This window comes from Aulonocara stuartgranti (assembly GCF_965226115.1).
Source record: "Aulonocara stuartgranti genome assembly, chromosome: 6".
NCBI lineage: Eukaryota > Metazoa > Chordata > Actinopteri > Cichliformes > Cichlidae > Aulonocara > Aulonocara stuartgranti.
The window spans coordinates 3,561,754-3,577,641 of NC_138944.1; the positions used below are offsets into that span (position 1 = coordinate 3,561,754).

A 15,888-nucleotide genomic window follows, 5' to 3' on the forward strand; every position below is an offset into this window, starting at 1 on the left:
ATTGGGAAGGGGCTCCACTCTACTTACTGATGTGCTCTATACACTTTTCTCAAGAGGTGTTTGGACATAATTCGGTTCACAGAGCTTTTAGATAAAGGAGACACATCAAAAGTCCGTCAGAAGGAAAATCAAAGCCGTGGTACTTTAACAATGACCAGTACACATTAGTAACAACAAACGCACCCTATAGGTCTCGAAACAACAATCTCCACTTGAGGCTCAGCCTTGGACTCGAGAATGATGTTGTACACTTCTTTCTTGGTTGCTCCTGGCAACGACTTCCGGTTCCACTGCAACACCTCATCACCTGAAAACAAGATTAATGCTTCTTAAAGTCAAACTGAAAAATCAAATGTCCTCAGTGTGCAGTTAAGTGCAGCGCAACTTTTCTGCTGGGTGCTCCACACAAAAACCCGACGATGATCGGTCAAAGGCTGTATTCAGAAAATGGACATTGTCACCATAACATCACCCTTTGGTAAGAAAAGTCCTTTTGTGAAACTTCAAGCTTGTCTGACGCTGGATGACCGAGGGGTGGACACTTAAAACTTGTCAATCACACGATTAACCACAACCTGTTTCATCCTCGTTTCTGACTTTAATGGAGAAAATAATTTAATTTAATGTGACTTTAGTGTGGAAACAATTTTATCTCATCAATCTCCAGACTTAAAATAAGTGGTTGTCCAGCACATTAATGTGACTTATTGCCGCTTGCATCTTTCATGAATTATCATGAAAAGATCCAAGTTGTCAAATTAGACAAAAAAAAAACACTTCTGAGAGTTTTCAGAGACTGGAAGGAAGCACTTGATGAGGCACATTTCTGTCTTTTTATCTGCCCATTTTTACATGTTTGGTTTGGTATGCCAACCCACTATTTAGCCCACCATAAAGGTCACTGCTGCCTGGGTTTTCTTGTTGGCTCCTTCTTTTTTTCCTGACTAAACCCACAGTGACAAAGCATTTTAGGTGAGTTACGATGATTTCCGACCTGTAAATTGAAAACGGAGCTCTCAGAACCTCCTCAAATGTTTTTTCCCTCTCAGGAGTGATTTTAACACTATGTTCAAGCATAAATAAGGCCCTGGGTTAATACTTTCAGCAGCAGCTGAGTCGCTGTACAGTCAAAATTTACAGCCAGAAGTAGTCCCGTGACCTCAGCACTCCATACATTACTCCATTATTATTCAAATCATGACACAGCGTGGTCAGATAAGCAAAATGTAGCATGAATGATGACTGCTTTACTGCAGAACTGTACACATTGCCTGTTTATACATTCTGTGCTTCCTTATATATGCTCTAATATCACTTTAATCCCAACAGCTGACTGCGGTTGCTTACTTTTGCCCACATTCCTTTTTTTTCCTTTTTTAAAATGCTTTGAAAATTATTTATCAGTGTAAAACTGGCAAAACCAAACTCCTCAAAATAGCACTCCAGTAAAGGTCTGGTATAATGTGAATGCAGCACAAGCAGGCTGGTTGATTGCTTGAGTTCAAGTGGCAGCTCCCACAGACATTACACCAATAAAAACACCAGTATTATTACTATTCTGTAGGCCACCACAAGCTGCTACAAATGTTTAGCATTTTAGCATTTAACAATTTCAATGACAAGCACACTACTCATGCCTGCAAAGATGACAGGTACATACTGATGTCTATGCAAAGGTTGATCTCACATGCATTCCTAGATGAAAGCAATACTGTCTGCAGTTCTGCAGCTCCTGCAAAGGAACAACATGTTCTATTTTTTGTACCTGCACGTAGGTGTCCCACGACATCTGCCAGACTCCCTTTTTTAACTTTGGTGATGAAGGCCCCAAGTCTCCCTGTCTCCGTCATCTTCCCTCCTACCACCTGCACACAAAGATGAGACAGACGTACGATAAGATCAGATGTCACTCCGTCCTCTCCAACACTGCCTGTTGTCTCAGTGAGGACAGATCTTAATGTGAATGAATCCCTGCTTACTTTTAGTCCCAGGAGAGAGCCTGCCTCACGGGGCATGGCTGACCTCTTGCTCAGAGTGATCCGCCCAATCAGGTGGTCACCCTCTTTGGATGGCTGCCACGAAACTGGATGCTAAAGGGACAAAGACATGAGGATGTTTACAAAGCACATTATCAACTGTAAATACTGGTAATTTGGTCATGGGTCCCATGCAACATTAGACTTAATATAAGTGCAGCTATATGTGAGGAAAGGGATCAGGGCAGAGCTTCAGGAACAACCTGACTGGTGAAACTTACATGCCAAACTGCAGGATCTAGAGGATGACAGTCCCAGTCACCTGCAGGGAGAAAGAGTTCGAGAGGGAGGAATTAGTCATTTGTCTAAATTATGTTAAATGTAATTGTGCAGGTTGATTCCAAGCTACAAAAAACTCTTAGAAAGATGACTCAGTGATGCCATTAAAGACTGCGATCTGCTTTAATTCAAACAACATAACTAATGGGTTTATCATCCCATTTCTGTTTTATATGCCAGGGCCTGCCAAAGGCTTTCTTTGAGGTAGGTTTAATTTTAAAAAGCTAAAAATTCCATTTCGCCATCTATAAAAATGTAACTTAATTTACTAAAATGATCTGAATTCTCTTACTTAACAATACTTTAGACTCCCTGTTGAAGCTCCAAAGCTCTTATATTTTAGTATTTAGTTTCTGTTAGTTATATTTTTTATTGAATTTTTATTACATTTTGATTTAGTAGGCTTGCCTTCTCTATGTCATCCTGTATCTTGTCAAGTGTTTCTGTTGGTGATTATCTGCTGAGTTGCTTCCTGTTTTATTTTAACAGTCATCTGTCTCTGGCGTCTTGTGATTAGTTTACTTCCTCAGGCATTGTCTTGATTGTCTTCAGCTGTGTCTCATCGCCCTGCTGTGTCAACTTCCTTAATAATTACCCTCATGACTTGAAATAGTGCTGTTTTCCCTTTTCTTAGCGTCTCTTAACGCCGTAGTGATGGTGTGATGAAGGCCTGTGAACGTGTCGGATCTTTCCAGCCAATTGCTTCACCAGAAGGCAGCTCACACAAAACCCTGTTTAACAGCTCATTTTGAACTAGTGACATCTGCTGGTCATTCGATGTGCTCCATAATCTCGTTGCAGACTGCTGATGATCATCAGAATCACCTCAGACCACAAAAAAATTCCCGCATCTTTTCAACCGCTCAAATCCGGTTCAAATGACATGAAGCAGTCACGTCATTTCAGAGAAAGGGTTCCTCGTTTATCTTTGGTCATGTGGTTTCTGAAGAAAACAATACAGGTGTTGGGATGGGCTTTATTTGGGCACGCCCCCTGTCCTTGACACAGGCCTCGGGGCTTAAGCATCAGACGAAACATCAAAATTATTTAGCCTGTGATCATTCCCTGTGTGCGTCCTCCCTTTGAGTCCATGTGGATTTAGTTTTGCTTTACGCTCCCATGTGTTTTTTGGACTTTGCAAACAGCTACAACAGCCTGTCTTCTGGATCTGTGTTTGGGTCCTTGGGACCTGCTAGCTGTGACTAAACTGTGCTCAGATGTTGTCTACTGTGGTTGTCGATTTAAAAAGGGAGGAGCTAAAACCCTGTGTTCCAACAGAGGATGACCTAAGTAGCTGCACCACACCCCAGTATAAGATAGATGAGGATTATTCTGAACCATGAATAATGCAAAGCTACTCTAGATTTTAAGAATACAAATATGGAGCTGGAAATGGGCAGCACAGTTTAGTGTGTGTCCTTTAACTTACATGTAGGATTAAAGTAATGTCATTCAGCAGTAACGGCTAAAAACATTCATAATCAAACTATTATCATTTCTCTCCAACTTGGCCTGTCCAAGACTGGCTAAGTTGAACAGAGAAACAAAAGAGTGTCCGTGTATCCCAGCGCTCATTAACACTGACAGATGGAAAGCTAACTGGCTCTACATCAAGACAGAGGAGCCTGGGAGATTTGCAGTCATTGTTTCAAAGCAGGAGTAAAACAACAGCAAGAAAACATCTGATGGCGATTTTAAAATCCTTTGAGTAACTTCAGTTTGAGGTACGTGGGCAGGCAGAATAATTCACGTGATGTTTTTTTGCAAAATGCCTGCAGGGGGGAGAGACAAGAACTTTTTGGTGGAAAGAGTAGAAACCAAATGAAGCCTATACAATCATGGTTGATGGAGAAATCAGGAAAAAAAAGTCTGAATGACTTGAGCAACTTTAGTGATGCTAACTGGAACACTCGAGAGGAAAAATGCTGATGCCACCGTTTAGTGGATGAGCAAGCTGGGCAGATAGCTCTTTATTAACAGCTCTTTGTAGGTATCATTGTTTAAGACAAACACAGCATGTAAGTGAAAGAGGCTCCGCTCAACTGAAGATTGACCAAGTCCCTCTTACTGTCCTGAAGGCAGTCCTGGCTTACTCTCATTGGTAACTGACTGATATGGAAAAATCATCTGTTTAAGAGGAGCACGTGAGCATCCACGCTATCACCTGACCCTTCTTCAGCAGCTCTCTCCCTAGTCCTTCCAATCCACATCAGCGTTCTTTGGTATTTGTCTGTTTTAGTTTCCTGTTGTGTGGACTTTCACATTGTCATTTTCTCTGAGCCAGTTAGAGAAAACATATCAGCCTCAAAGCCACAGCATCCTATACTTTACTGGGCCTTCATGCAGCCACTGTCTGAAAAAAGCTTTTAGCTCTTCTGTCTTTGAGGCAGCTTTATGCCCGGGTGTCACGTCTATACTCACAGACGGAGCTGTGTGGCTGAGACGAGCATATTAAGGATCATCATACAGCCAATAACTGATATAACTCTCTGAAACATGAGCGTTTGGCTCATAGGGCTTGACCACACATAAAAGGTTTAATACCAGCAATGCTGTGGTAATTTGTTAATAGAGTGCTTCAACATCAGAGTTGAATTGAATTTTATTATCATCATATTTATACGTGGATCCTGATGGTGATACACAAACCCATCTTATCTTTTTTATCACTTTTTGCAAAAATTTAACAAATGTTTCATTCATTATATTTTTGCATAAGTAAAATAACAGAATGTCACCTGAGCTTTTGAGGGCAAAGTTCAAATACGGCTTTAAACTACACCATATGACTTAGTAACTGTGTATATATGACAGAAAATAAGGAGAAACATATTAGAGCCAGGGTGGCACAGTGGTGCTACAGCACGGTCACTTAACTGGAAGAATGCTCTTGAATCAAACCTGCTGCTCAGCCTTTTTGCATCATTTGCTTTCAAGTTCTCTTGACATGCATGTTAGACTGCATTAGTGGCCATGTATTGCATGAACAATGAATAAAATGAATGGATGGACCCTGTTTTTTTAAGATATCTCCAGATCACAAGAGTTACCACTATATATTGTAAGGTAAAGGACATACAATAATAATAATAAAACAATTCAGCTCAACCTAAATGACTACACTAAACATATAATATGTATATATATATATATATATATATATATATATATATATATATATATATATATATATACACGTATATATATATATATATATATATATATATATATATATATATATTGCTTGGCAGTTTCCAAGGCCTCAGGTATGGACAACTTGCTGTATTTCTTAGGCACCTTCTTTGTCGCACCTTTCTGCAACTCCGTTAGTTGGCTAACCTCCCTCCGTGCTACTTTGATCTTGCCCTCTAGCCTCCTTCTCCATGGAGGGTACTGCCCCTTGTGGCTGTTCAACTTGTAGCCAAGCATCTCACTGATCACTGCTGCCGTATTGTAGATCAGCTTGTTAGTGTCGGTAATCGTGGTTGTAGGTATTGCCCGTAGTGCTGCATTAACATCATCTAGCAGACCTTCTGAGGGTACTTCACGTAATCTTGGTAACCAGCTACGGGGGATCCAGGTTTCAAGCTTGGCCATGATCCTATTTTTCAGGTCAGTTCCTCTCGCACTCAACGATCCTTCTCCTATCGCACTTGGGGCTATGTACCCAATCTCGGGTGGGGGTGATGATATCTCCCCCCTGACCTGGCGTCCTGACTCCTCCTTGCCATAGCATTTGTGTTGTACCTCGTCAATCTCTAGCTGTGAGAGCAGTCCCTTCTTTCGAATGTTGGAACACTGAGCTACTAGTTGTTTCGCCGTCATTGTGGATGTTGGGTATCGAAGAATCCATAGGTCCCTCATCCTATTCATGTAGCCCCTTCCGCCGGGGTTACTTGCGTAGTAGCATTCCAACAACGCCCTGTTTTCGTCCCTTGCCCACCGATGCCTTCTTGTTCCAGTAGCCCACTTTTCGTCAGGGTGCCCTGGTTCCTCAACACCTGACGCGGACCTTGTTGATCCGGGCGACGTCCGAGCCGGCATGCCTTCATATTTATCTGTCTCGCTCATGTCTGCGGTAGGCTTGCTTAGCATAGGGGGTCTAGCCTTAGGACCCTTACTGGATACAGACGCCCCAGGCAGGAATCGAACTTGCGATCCTCTGTTCCAAAGGCGTGTAGTTTAACCACTACGCTATCCAGCTGCCTTGGCCAGCCGCTTGAGGAGGTACACCAGAGAGATAGAAGGCAGGAGAATAAACCAGCTGTTCTCCACAGAACCAGCAAAGGTGTACTCTCAGTGGCAAGGGAACAATAAGAGAACAGCACCACCAAGGCTGGAGACGGAGCAATACTGGAAGAGCATATGGGAGAAGGATGCAACCCATAACGGCAATGCTCAGTGGCTAGAGGATCTGAGGGCAGACCACAGCGACCTCCCTGAACAGGGTCCAGTAACCATCACAGTGGCAGATATCCAAGAAAGGGTCTCCAGTATGAAGAGTTGGACAGCACCAGGGCCCGACATGGTTCACGCCTACTGGCTGAAGAAGCTGACTGCACTCCACGAGCGTCTGGCAGCACAAATGAACCAGCTGCTAGTTAACGAAAGACACCCGGAATGGCTAACTGAAGGCCGGACGGTCCTGATCCCCAAGGACCCCAAGAAGGGACCGGTCCCCTCCAACTACCGACCAATAACCTGCCTCAGTACTACATGGAAGCTCCTGTCAGGCATCATATCGGCTAAGATGAACAGGCACATGGGTCAATACATGAGCGGGACACAGAAAGGAATTGGCAAGAATACCAGAGGTGCAAAACACCAGCTACTGGTAGACAGAACAATCAGCCGAGACTGCAAGACCAGACTGACCAACCTGTGCACTGCCTGGATTGATTACAAGAAGGCCTATGACTCAATGCCCCACAGCTGGATACTGGAATGCCTAGAATTGTACAAGATCAATGGGACCCTAAGAGCCTTCATCAGGAACTCAATGGGGATGTGGCGTACAACACTAGAGGCCAACTCCAAGCCCATAGCACAAGTTACCATCAAGTGCGGGATCTACCAAGGAGATGCTCTGTCCCCACTGCTGTTCTGCATAGGCCTGAACCCCCTCAGTGAGATCATTAACAAGACTGGCTACGGATACCGACTACGGAACGGAGCAGTTGTCAGCCACCTCCTGTACATGGATGACATCAAGCTGTATGCCAAGAGTGAACGAGACATCGATTCACTGATCCACACTACCAGGCTATACAGCAATGACATTGGAATGTCGTTCGGACTGGAGAAGTGTAGTCGGATGGTAACAAAGAGAGGGAAAGTAGTCAGAACTGAGGGGATTGAACTACCAGAAGGCAACATTGCAGACATAGAGGACAGTTACAAGTACCTGGGGATCCCGCAGGCAAATGGGAACCATGAAGAGGCCGCTAGAAAGGCTGCAACCACCAAGTACCTGCAGAGGGTCAGGCAAGTCCTGAGGAGTCAGCTGAATGGTAAGAACAAGATCCGGGCCATCAACACATACGCCCTGCCCGTGATCAGGTACCCTGCTGGGGTAATAAGCTGGCCAAAGGAGGAGATAGAAGCCACTGACATAAAGACAAGAAAGCTCCTGACCATGCATGGAGGGTTTCACCCCAAGTCCAGCACCCTGAGGCTGTACGCTAAGCGGAAGGAAGGGGGCCGGGGACTGGTGAGTGTCAGCACCACAGTCCAGGATGAGACAACGAACATCCAAGAATACATTGGGAAGATGGCCCCAACTGACCGAGTGCTCAGTGAATACCTCAGGCAGCAGAAACCCAAGAAAGAGGAGGGAGACGAGGAACCATCATGGAAGGACAGGCCCCTGCACGGTATGTACCACCGGCAGATAGAGGAGGTGGCTGAAATCCAGAAATCCTACCAGTGGCTGGACAAAGCTGGACTGAAAGACAGCACAGAGGCACTAATCATGGCAGCACAAGAACAAGCTCTGAGTACAAGATCCATAGAGGCTGGGGTCTATCACACCAGGCAAGACCCCAGGTGCAGGCTGTGTAAAGATGCCCCAGAGACTATCCAGCACATAACAGCAGGGTGCAAGATGCTAGCAGGCAAGGCATACATGGAACGCCATAACCAAGTGGCCGGCATAGTGTACAGGAACATCTGTGCGGAGTATAACCTGGAAGTCCCGAGGTCAAAATGGGAGATGCCCCCAAGGGTGGTGGAGAATGACCGAGCTAAGATCCTGTGGGACTTCCAGATACAGACGGACAAAATGGTGGTGGCTAACCAACCGGACATAGTGGTGGTAGACAAACAGAAGAAGACGGCCGTAGTGATCGATGTAGCGGTTCCGAATGACAGCAATATCAGGAAGAAGGAACACGAGAAGCTGGAGAAATACCAAGGGCTCAGAGAAGAGCTCGAGAGGATGTGGAGGGTGAAGGTAACGGTGGTCCCCGTGGTAATCGGAGCACTAGGTGCGGTGACTCCCAAGCTAGGCGAGTGGCTCCAGCAGATCCCGGGAAAAACATCGGAGATCTCTGTCCAGAAGAGCGCAGTCCTGGGAACAGCTAAGATACTGCGCAGGACCCTCAAGCTCCCAGGCCTCTGGTAGAGGACCCGAGCTTGAAGGATAAACCGCCCGCAGGGGCGTGCTGGGTGTTAGTTTTTATATATATATATATATATATATATATATATATATATATATATATATATATATACATACGTATATAGAAAGAGAGAGAGAGAGAGAGAGAGAGACACACACACACAGTAAGACACGAGCCCTGGATTGGGAACGTGTCGGTTTTATTGAAATGACTGGTGACTCCAGTCATGTGAGATTTAGAGGAACATTCAAAAGAGACCTCCACTGAAAAAAGTTTACGCACATGGGTTAATCTATGTCTTGGAAGCAGAGCCTTCGTGCTTCCGTGATAATGCTTCTAAATAGCTGACAAATAAGTGCCTTCAAGAGGAGCTTGAAGATGAGTGCTGATTGGTGGGATTTGATGCAGTCTGTAGAACTTTTTAGTTACATCTCAGATCCATGTAATGACACCTAATTTCTTAAACCAAAAAGATCTCTGGCCATGTCTAATTTAAGATGACACCAGCATTAATCTGACAATGCAATGCCTTCCATCGCACAACGCATGCTACATATTATCCTGTGACTTTTTCTTATTGCCAGAGATGGTGAGAGTAAAAGGATACATCCTGTTTTGAGGCCCAGCTAGCTAAAGAGTGTTTAAAACAGCTAATAATCCCAATCCACACCATCTACACATTACCAGTCCCTGAGTTATAGTAAGCTGGATTAAAACATCTGGAACACCATCCTTCTGGGACTGACCAGTGAGAGATAAGCTGATGCAGTAACTCTGCCTCCTGAACCCAAACACTCTTGCGTGGGTTATTTTAGCACAGCCCTTGATTTCTGTTAGTGCGGGGAAATCCATAAGTGCCAAGAAGATAGCAGAAATCGTGTAGCGTGCAACTGCAACCAGGCTTGAATTTAGTCGGTGGGACATGGTTGGCTGTTGCAGCTGGCTGTTAGCAAAGCATTACATAGCCAGCGAGCCACTGACCTAATTCCACAAATCTGCTGGCCTAAATCACAGGGACTCTCCAAATAAATGAGAGCTGTCCTGAGAGCAGCAGGGTTTAGCCACAGCACAGAGGTGTAGATGACACACAGGGATAGTAATGCACTGCATGCTGGGTGGGCACTTTATCCTATCGCTTATCATATAGTTTCACAGTCCAAAACTAGAAAGTGTTGGTTTTAGAGTAATCTTGGGGGTCAAAATATATCTGGCTTTTCTCACATTGTTTGTAATTCCACTACCAATGCAGAATGCAGTGGAAAATATATCTATGAAGTGTGAGATTATGTTTTTATTTTCCCTTATATCTGATCAACAGTGGTTAAAAACTGTGGCAGATCTCTTGTCCGGTCTATTGATCTGTCTGTCCCCCAGAGTATTAGCAGCAGATCAGATTTCAATTAGTCATCAGATCTGCTGTGACTCTAATCTTGCTCAGAGCACGCCGGGCACACAGTGTCGGCATGGTTCTTGACAATGATGACAATACAGGAGAGACCACATTAAAGTCCTGTGTGTTTCATTTACACAGAATGAGGACTACATGAGGAAACAAAGTATGAACGTGTGGTCTAGATAAGACCAGCCAGAGATCATTAGCAAAATATAATGAGAAGACTCGTGAGTGAAAAAGAAGCCTCAACAAGTAAGGAAAAGTTTCTAATGTACAGAAATGGATGGTGGCTAACGGTGTAAGGAGAGGTTCAGCTTAGTAAGCACATCTGCCTGACTGACCTTTCTCGCTGACACTTTCCATGTCCACGTCCTCACAGCTGGTGTACTCGGGCGTGGAGCCGCCCTCCTCCTCTGAGCTGCTGATGGACATCTGCCTCTTGTTGACTCCGCGCTTGCCCTTGTATGACTGTGGAGGGGGTGGCCGCAAAGACTCCGACTGGTCCGAGCCCTGAGAGTCCTTCCTCAGCAGGTTATCCACCCCACCCTTCTCTCTTGATGTCCGCGTTCCGTCTTGGGGTCCATGCTCCAGGCGACTGTTGTTTGGACCCCAGTCTGAAGGCACAGGTCCCCCAAGTTGGGACCCTGATCTTCCCCCTCCACTGGCAGGGGGAGCCCCACCTACAACCCCCACGGTCCTATCTGCGGAGTAGGCCCTGTGATTCTCCATGAGGGCCTTGCGGTCTCCTTCCCCACCTCCACCCCTCCTGGCAAGACGGTTTTCCGGCACCTCTCCTGTGCTGCCTCCACCCCCACCCCCTTCACCAGGCCCCAGTCCGACCTCATTTATTGCAAGATCACTGTGTCGTCGCTCATGCCGCACCTTCGACACCTTGGCGTGCATGCGCATCTCCTGCTCCTCCTTCTGTGGTTTGACTGGGTATCTTGCCAAGTTGGGGTCACTGCGATAGCGGTTCTGAAACTCCTCCTCGCGCCGCTGCCGTTCCCTCTTCTCCTCATCCTCTGGACGCCTGCGGTGTGTTTCTGAACGACCCAGGTTTTCATCCCCGTCCTCGTAGTCCTGAGAGTGGATCTTTTCCAGCCGCCTTCCATCTCCTAACCGTCTCTCTCCTCTGTCTCCGGGACCCATCCGCTCGTCCAGAGATGACTGTGAATGCAACTTGTCTGCTGGTCTCCGGGCAGAACCACGTCCCATGCCTCCCTTACCGTTTTGCTCATGGAAAGAAACTGGCCTTTTCCTAAATGAGAAAAGAAATTAGGTTATTTTATAAAAGCAAATACAAACACAGGAGCATTCTTTGCATGCTTTTTGACAGAAATATTTTGTGCTTTTTATATATTCTTTCTTTTTTTATTTTCAAAATCTTCTTAGTTCAGTCACGAAGGGCTATCAACAGATTAAAAAACTACTAACCAGGATGAGACAGCTATGAATTCTTACCTAACACACCCAAAGAATTAAAACAAAGGGATTGAGTCAAAGACCTCTCAAGACCTGCCTGTGACCTACCTTCTTCTCTGGTTAAGCTACTGCAGACTCAGAGCTACATAGCGGATTAAAAAACACAACAAGGGCTTCAGCAAATTAATATACCATGAAAACTGAATCCTGCAGTACTGCTAGCTTTCACCAATTCCTATGTTAAAAATGAAAAGAGGCAAAGGTTGTAAATAAAGAGGAATCTCACTTTTCTCTTGGGGGTTCACTTTGAGAGCGAGAGCCAGGCATGGTGTCAGCACCCTTGAGAGCAGTGACACCGCCGGGCGGATGTGTCCCGTCTGGTGGCCCTGTGTTGGCGTTGGTGCTGGACGGTGGGGCTTGGGACCTGGAGCGGAGTAGCTTCCTGTCCCGTTGGGCCTCACCTCCCGTGGCTGGATTGTTTAAAGAGGTGCCCAGGCTCCCGGGCCGCACCCCTGACCCCGAAAACCATTCTCCTGATTTGGTGAGAATCTCCTGTTGCTTACGGCACTGGTTGCATACCCACATTACCTGGAAAGGTCGAAAGGGAAGAAGATTTTGGCAAACTCATTTCAAGTCACCTCTGAACATCCACCAGGTCACCAGCAACACATCTGGGCTTAGCACTGAAATGGTTTTTTTTTTTAGTTTGACGGATGGGCAACATGCTTAAAAGGTACATTTTCAGAAACTTTCTTAGCATCTAACTTTCCATAATTCCATAAAAATAGGTGGATTCTAACTTTATCCAAACCCTACCCCTAACTCCAGATGGGTTGTGGGTGACCTGCTTGATGTCAGGAGGCCAAATCTGCAGCATTAAAACATCTGTACAACGCAGGTGAACTTTAATGTGCTTTTAACTTTGCTGGAGCAGAATCAGTTTTTCATAGACATTAAGAGTCTTGCTTGTGTATCAACAAACACCCAACTCTAATATAAAAAAAATGCCAGTCCCATACTTGCTTCTTTCCATCCTTTGCAAAAACAAATAAAATATTAAAGAGCACCATGATGTGATAAACTCTGCTGTTTGATCTATTTTCTGTAAACACAGCTTGTTGGAGGCTGTGGTCAGACGGTCCCGTAAAAGATCATGCTTTCCTCTAAAACAGCTCTAATGTTATCGATAATATTTTTATGATTTGAATTTAGAAGCATACCTCAGTTTGCTGATTAATTTAAAAGCAAGAACTGAAAGGGGGAAAAAAACAGACTAAGCGGGCTTCAGCGGCTCCACGTGGACATCATGATCTCATCTACAGAACTGTTACACCTTCATGGGTACTGCAGCGTTCTTCTTTATTAAGATGCATATTTTTCTGGATTGAAGAAGATAATATAACAAAAGATCTAATATAGGAGTTATAAGGCCAGACAATAATAGAGATACAGAGCACATAGAACTGTGATTTCTAACTGTGTCACATGAAAGTTCAAACATTTTTGCTCCATGAAGCCATCATTCTTACAACTGTTAAAACCAGCTACAAATTAAGAGTGACGATTACACCGATTTAAGATAAAAATGATTAAATCCCAGTCTTTATCATCTAAATCAAACCCACAGACAACATCAAATACTCACATGTAGCCATGGCTACAGAATATCACCTCACTTCAACAGCACGAAAAAAAACAGGATTTATCTCCCTCCGTATTTATAATCCCGCCGGTTTATTTTGCGAAGAATAAATCCACCGCAGAGAGGAAACACAGTGGTCCTTTGTATTACGTCGCAGAGCCTTGGCACAAAGTGAAAACAAAACACCTCTGGGACCTTTGGAAAGCCCCAAAATGTTACCCCTCCTTGACAGGCAGTGAGGTGTGCTGTTAGCAGTCAGTTTAGCAGTTAGCTCTCAGTGAGCCAAAGCACATTCATCATGGCCTGATTGAATCCTAGTTGGCGCATGTCCAGACTAATCTAAAGTAAATCAGCTGCCCGCACGGCCCACAGCTGTCGGGCAGCCGCCCAGCAACACACTACAGTCTCTTTCTCTCTGTCTCTTTCTCCACCTCAGCGGAGGGGCATCAGATTAGCAGTGCCCAGTAATCCCATCACCCTTATACAACTCATCATCAGCTGACAATGCCAGCTCACAATTCATAGCTTTTAACCTATAGTGCACCATGCCTCCCCTCCTTAATGTGCATGATGTGTAACATTTAACCCAACAAACATCTGCCAAATGGCCAAATCTTATTATTTTGATACCAAATGTTAAACCAACTTTTAATTGTGATGGCACTGTGGCAATCTTTCTTCAGATCACCTACATCCCAGCTTTTTTTGGTAAGGCGCCAACTGTAATCTTTACTTTTTTCAACCAGAAATGAGCTGAAGTGCTTAAACTTACTCTGCACATGCCGGGTAAGATCGTCCCCGTCTGGGGAGCTGGATCATTTCACTGTGTTAGAAGTTTTGAACAAAAGTTAAACAAAACAACTGATGGTTTCTAAAAAATCCAATGCCAACCTGCAGGACCGTTCTGGTAGATGTTTACGTCTCTGAATAGAAACATCAGTGACTTCATCAAAAAATGCAAAAACGATGTTGGTCCATCTTAAAAAAATAAAAACCAAAAGCCATGGATGTGTCAGGATCCGAATGAGTGGATCTGGTATTTTCACATTGCCGTCCTGTTTGTCTGGGCGCAGCCCTGGTTCCTCACCTGCCCTACTCACCAGCGAGGCTATATTTAAGACCAGCGCAGCCATCTATTCTCCGGCCAGTTCGTCAGCTACCTCATGGTGGTAACCACGCCTCATTGTTTCTTGTTTTTGTGTTCATGCTCTGTAATTTCCTTGTGTCTCCAATTTCCTTGTCAAGTCCCTGCTTCACTCTCCTGCAGCTCAATTACCTGGACCCTGGTCTCCTTGAAGAGTCTCTACACCCCGCCTTGGTTCCTTGGTATTCCCAATTTCTACCAATATTTCATTCTGAATTACAGCCAGGTAGCGCACCGCTAACTCACCTCACCTCCACCTTTTGTTACGCTAAAACAGTTGTTCACCTTTGCGCCCATTTCAGTCTACCCTGACACCTCACAGCCATTCAGTAAAGCAGTAGATCAGATTCTGGAGTTGGGGGTCATACTGTCAACATTCGGGGCCCCAAGGTAAGCTCTAACCCTGTGCCTTCTTGCATTGCCTTACTCCTATGATGTGAAATTATAATGTGGGTGACCAGGAGCTGTTAGCAGTCAATTGGCTCTAGAAGAATGGCGGGACCTGCTTGAAGGAACTGAGCAACCTTTCACTGTTTGGCCAGACCACAAAAATGTAACCTATCTAAGAACTGCTAAAAGACTTAACATCTGCCAAGCCCGTTAGTCTCTGCTCTTTGGTCACTTTAATTTCTCAGTCTCATATTGTCCAGGTTCCAGGAATATCAAGCCTGATGCCTTGTCCTGCCAGTTCCCCCTGTTGGGGAAACCTGCAGTCAGCTGAGACTGAAGAAGTCACTTGGATGAGTGACGAAACGTTTCTCCAACTGAAAATGTCCAGATGAACAGAATCAACCTTTTGAGATTTCCTTACCTGGATGATTGAGCATGCATGAAGACAATGATTGTTATGATTGCTCCAACCACTGATACCCTCTCACAGATCATGGTCATCCATTCCACTAGATTTTGTCACCAGTTTACCTGCATCTTCCTGGAAAACAGTTATTTGTTCCATAATAGACAGATTTTCCAAATCAGCTCATTTGATTGCTCTAGATAAACTGCCTTTTGCCTAAGAGACTGCCAAGCTTCCTGTTGATCATGTTTTTTAGACTCCACAGCATTCCTATGAAGATTCACAGGTTTGGAAAGCTTTCTGCTCTGCACTGCCATGGTCAGCCTCCATTTTCTGAGTACCATCCTCAGTCCAATGGCCAAACCGAGAGGCTCTGGAATCAGCTCTCTGCTGCATCACTACACAAAACCCAGCAACCTGGTCTTCACATCTTCCTTGAGTAGAGTACGCACAGAACTCACTTACCTCATCTGCAACTGGTCTTTTGCCCTTTGAAGCCTCCCTAGGTTACTGACCTCTCCTGTTCCCATAAGTCGAGACTGACCTCGCGGTTTAA

General features: G+C 44.9%; 1 protein-coding gene across 19 annotated transcripts in view; it reads right to left on the reverse strand.

The window, feature by feature from the left end:
• Positions 1-15,888, reverse strand: part of rims1b (regulating synaptic membrane exocytosis 1b) — a 95,679-nt gene that overhangs the window by 41,319 nt on the left and 38,472 nt on the right. For 10 of the 19 annotated variants that reach the window (XM_082536711.1, XM_082536713.1, XM_082536719.1 and 7 more), the window contains exons 3-8: positions 12,037-12,338; positions 10,670-11,586; positions 2,258-2,298; positions 1,980-2,090; positions 1,766-1,865; positions 184-307 (exon numbers count right to left, since the gene is read on the reverse strand). In XM_082536711.1, coding sequence (XP_082392837.1) covers positions 184-307; positions 1,766-1,865; positions 1,980-2,090; positions 2,258-2,298; positions 10,670-11,586; positions 12,037-12,338 — 1,595 coding nt within the window. Of the gene's footprint in view, positions 1-27; positions 85-183; positions 308-1,765; positions 1,866-1,979; positions 2,091-2,257; positions 2,299-10,669; positions 11,587-12,036; positions 12,339-15,888 lie in introns of all 19 variants that reach the window. The other 9 variants (XM_082536720.1, XM_082536728.1, XM_082536726.1 and 6 more) reach the window with 1 other exon arrangement.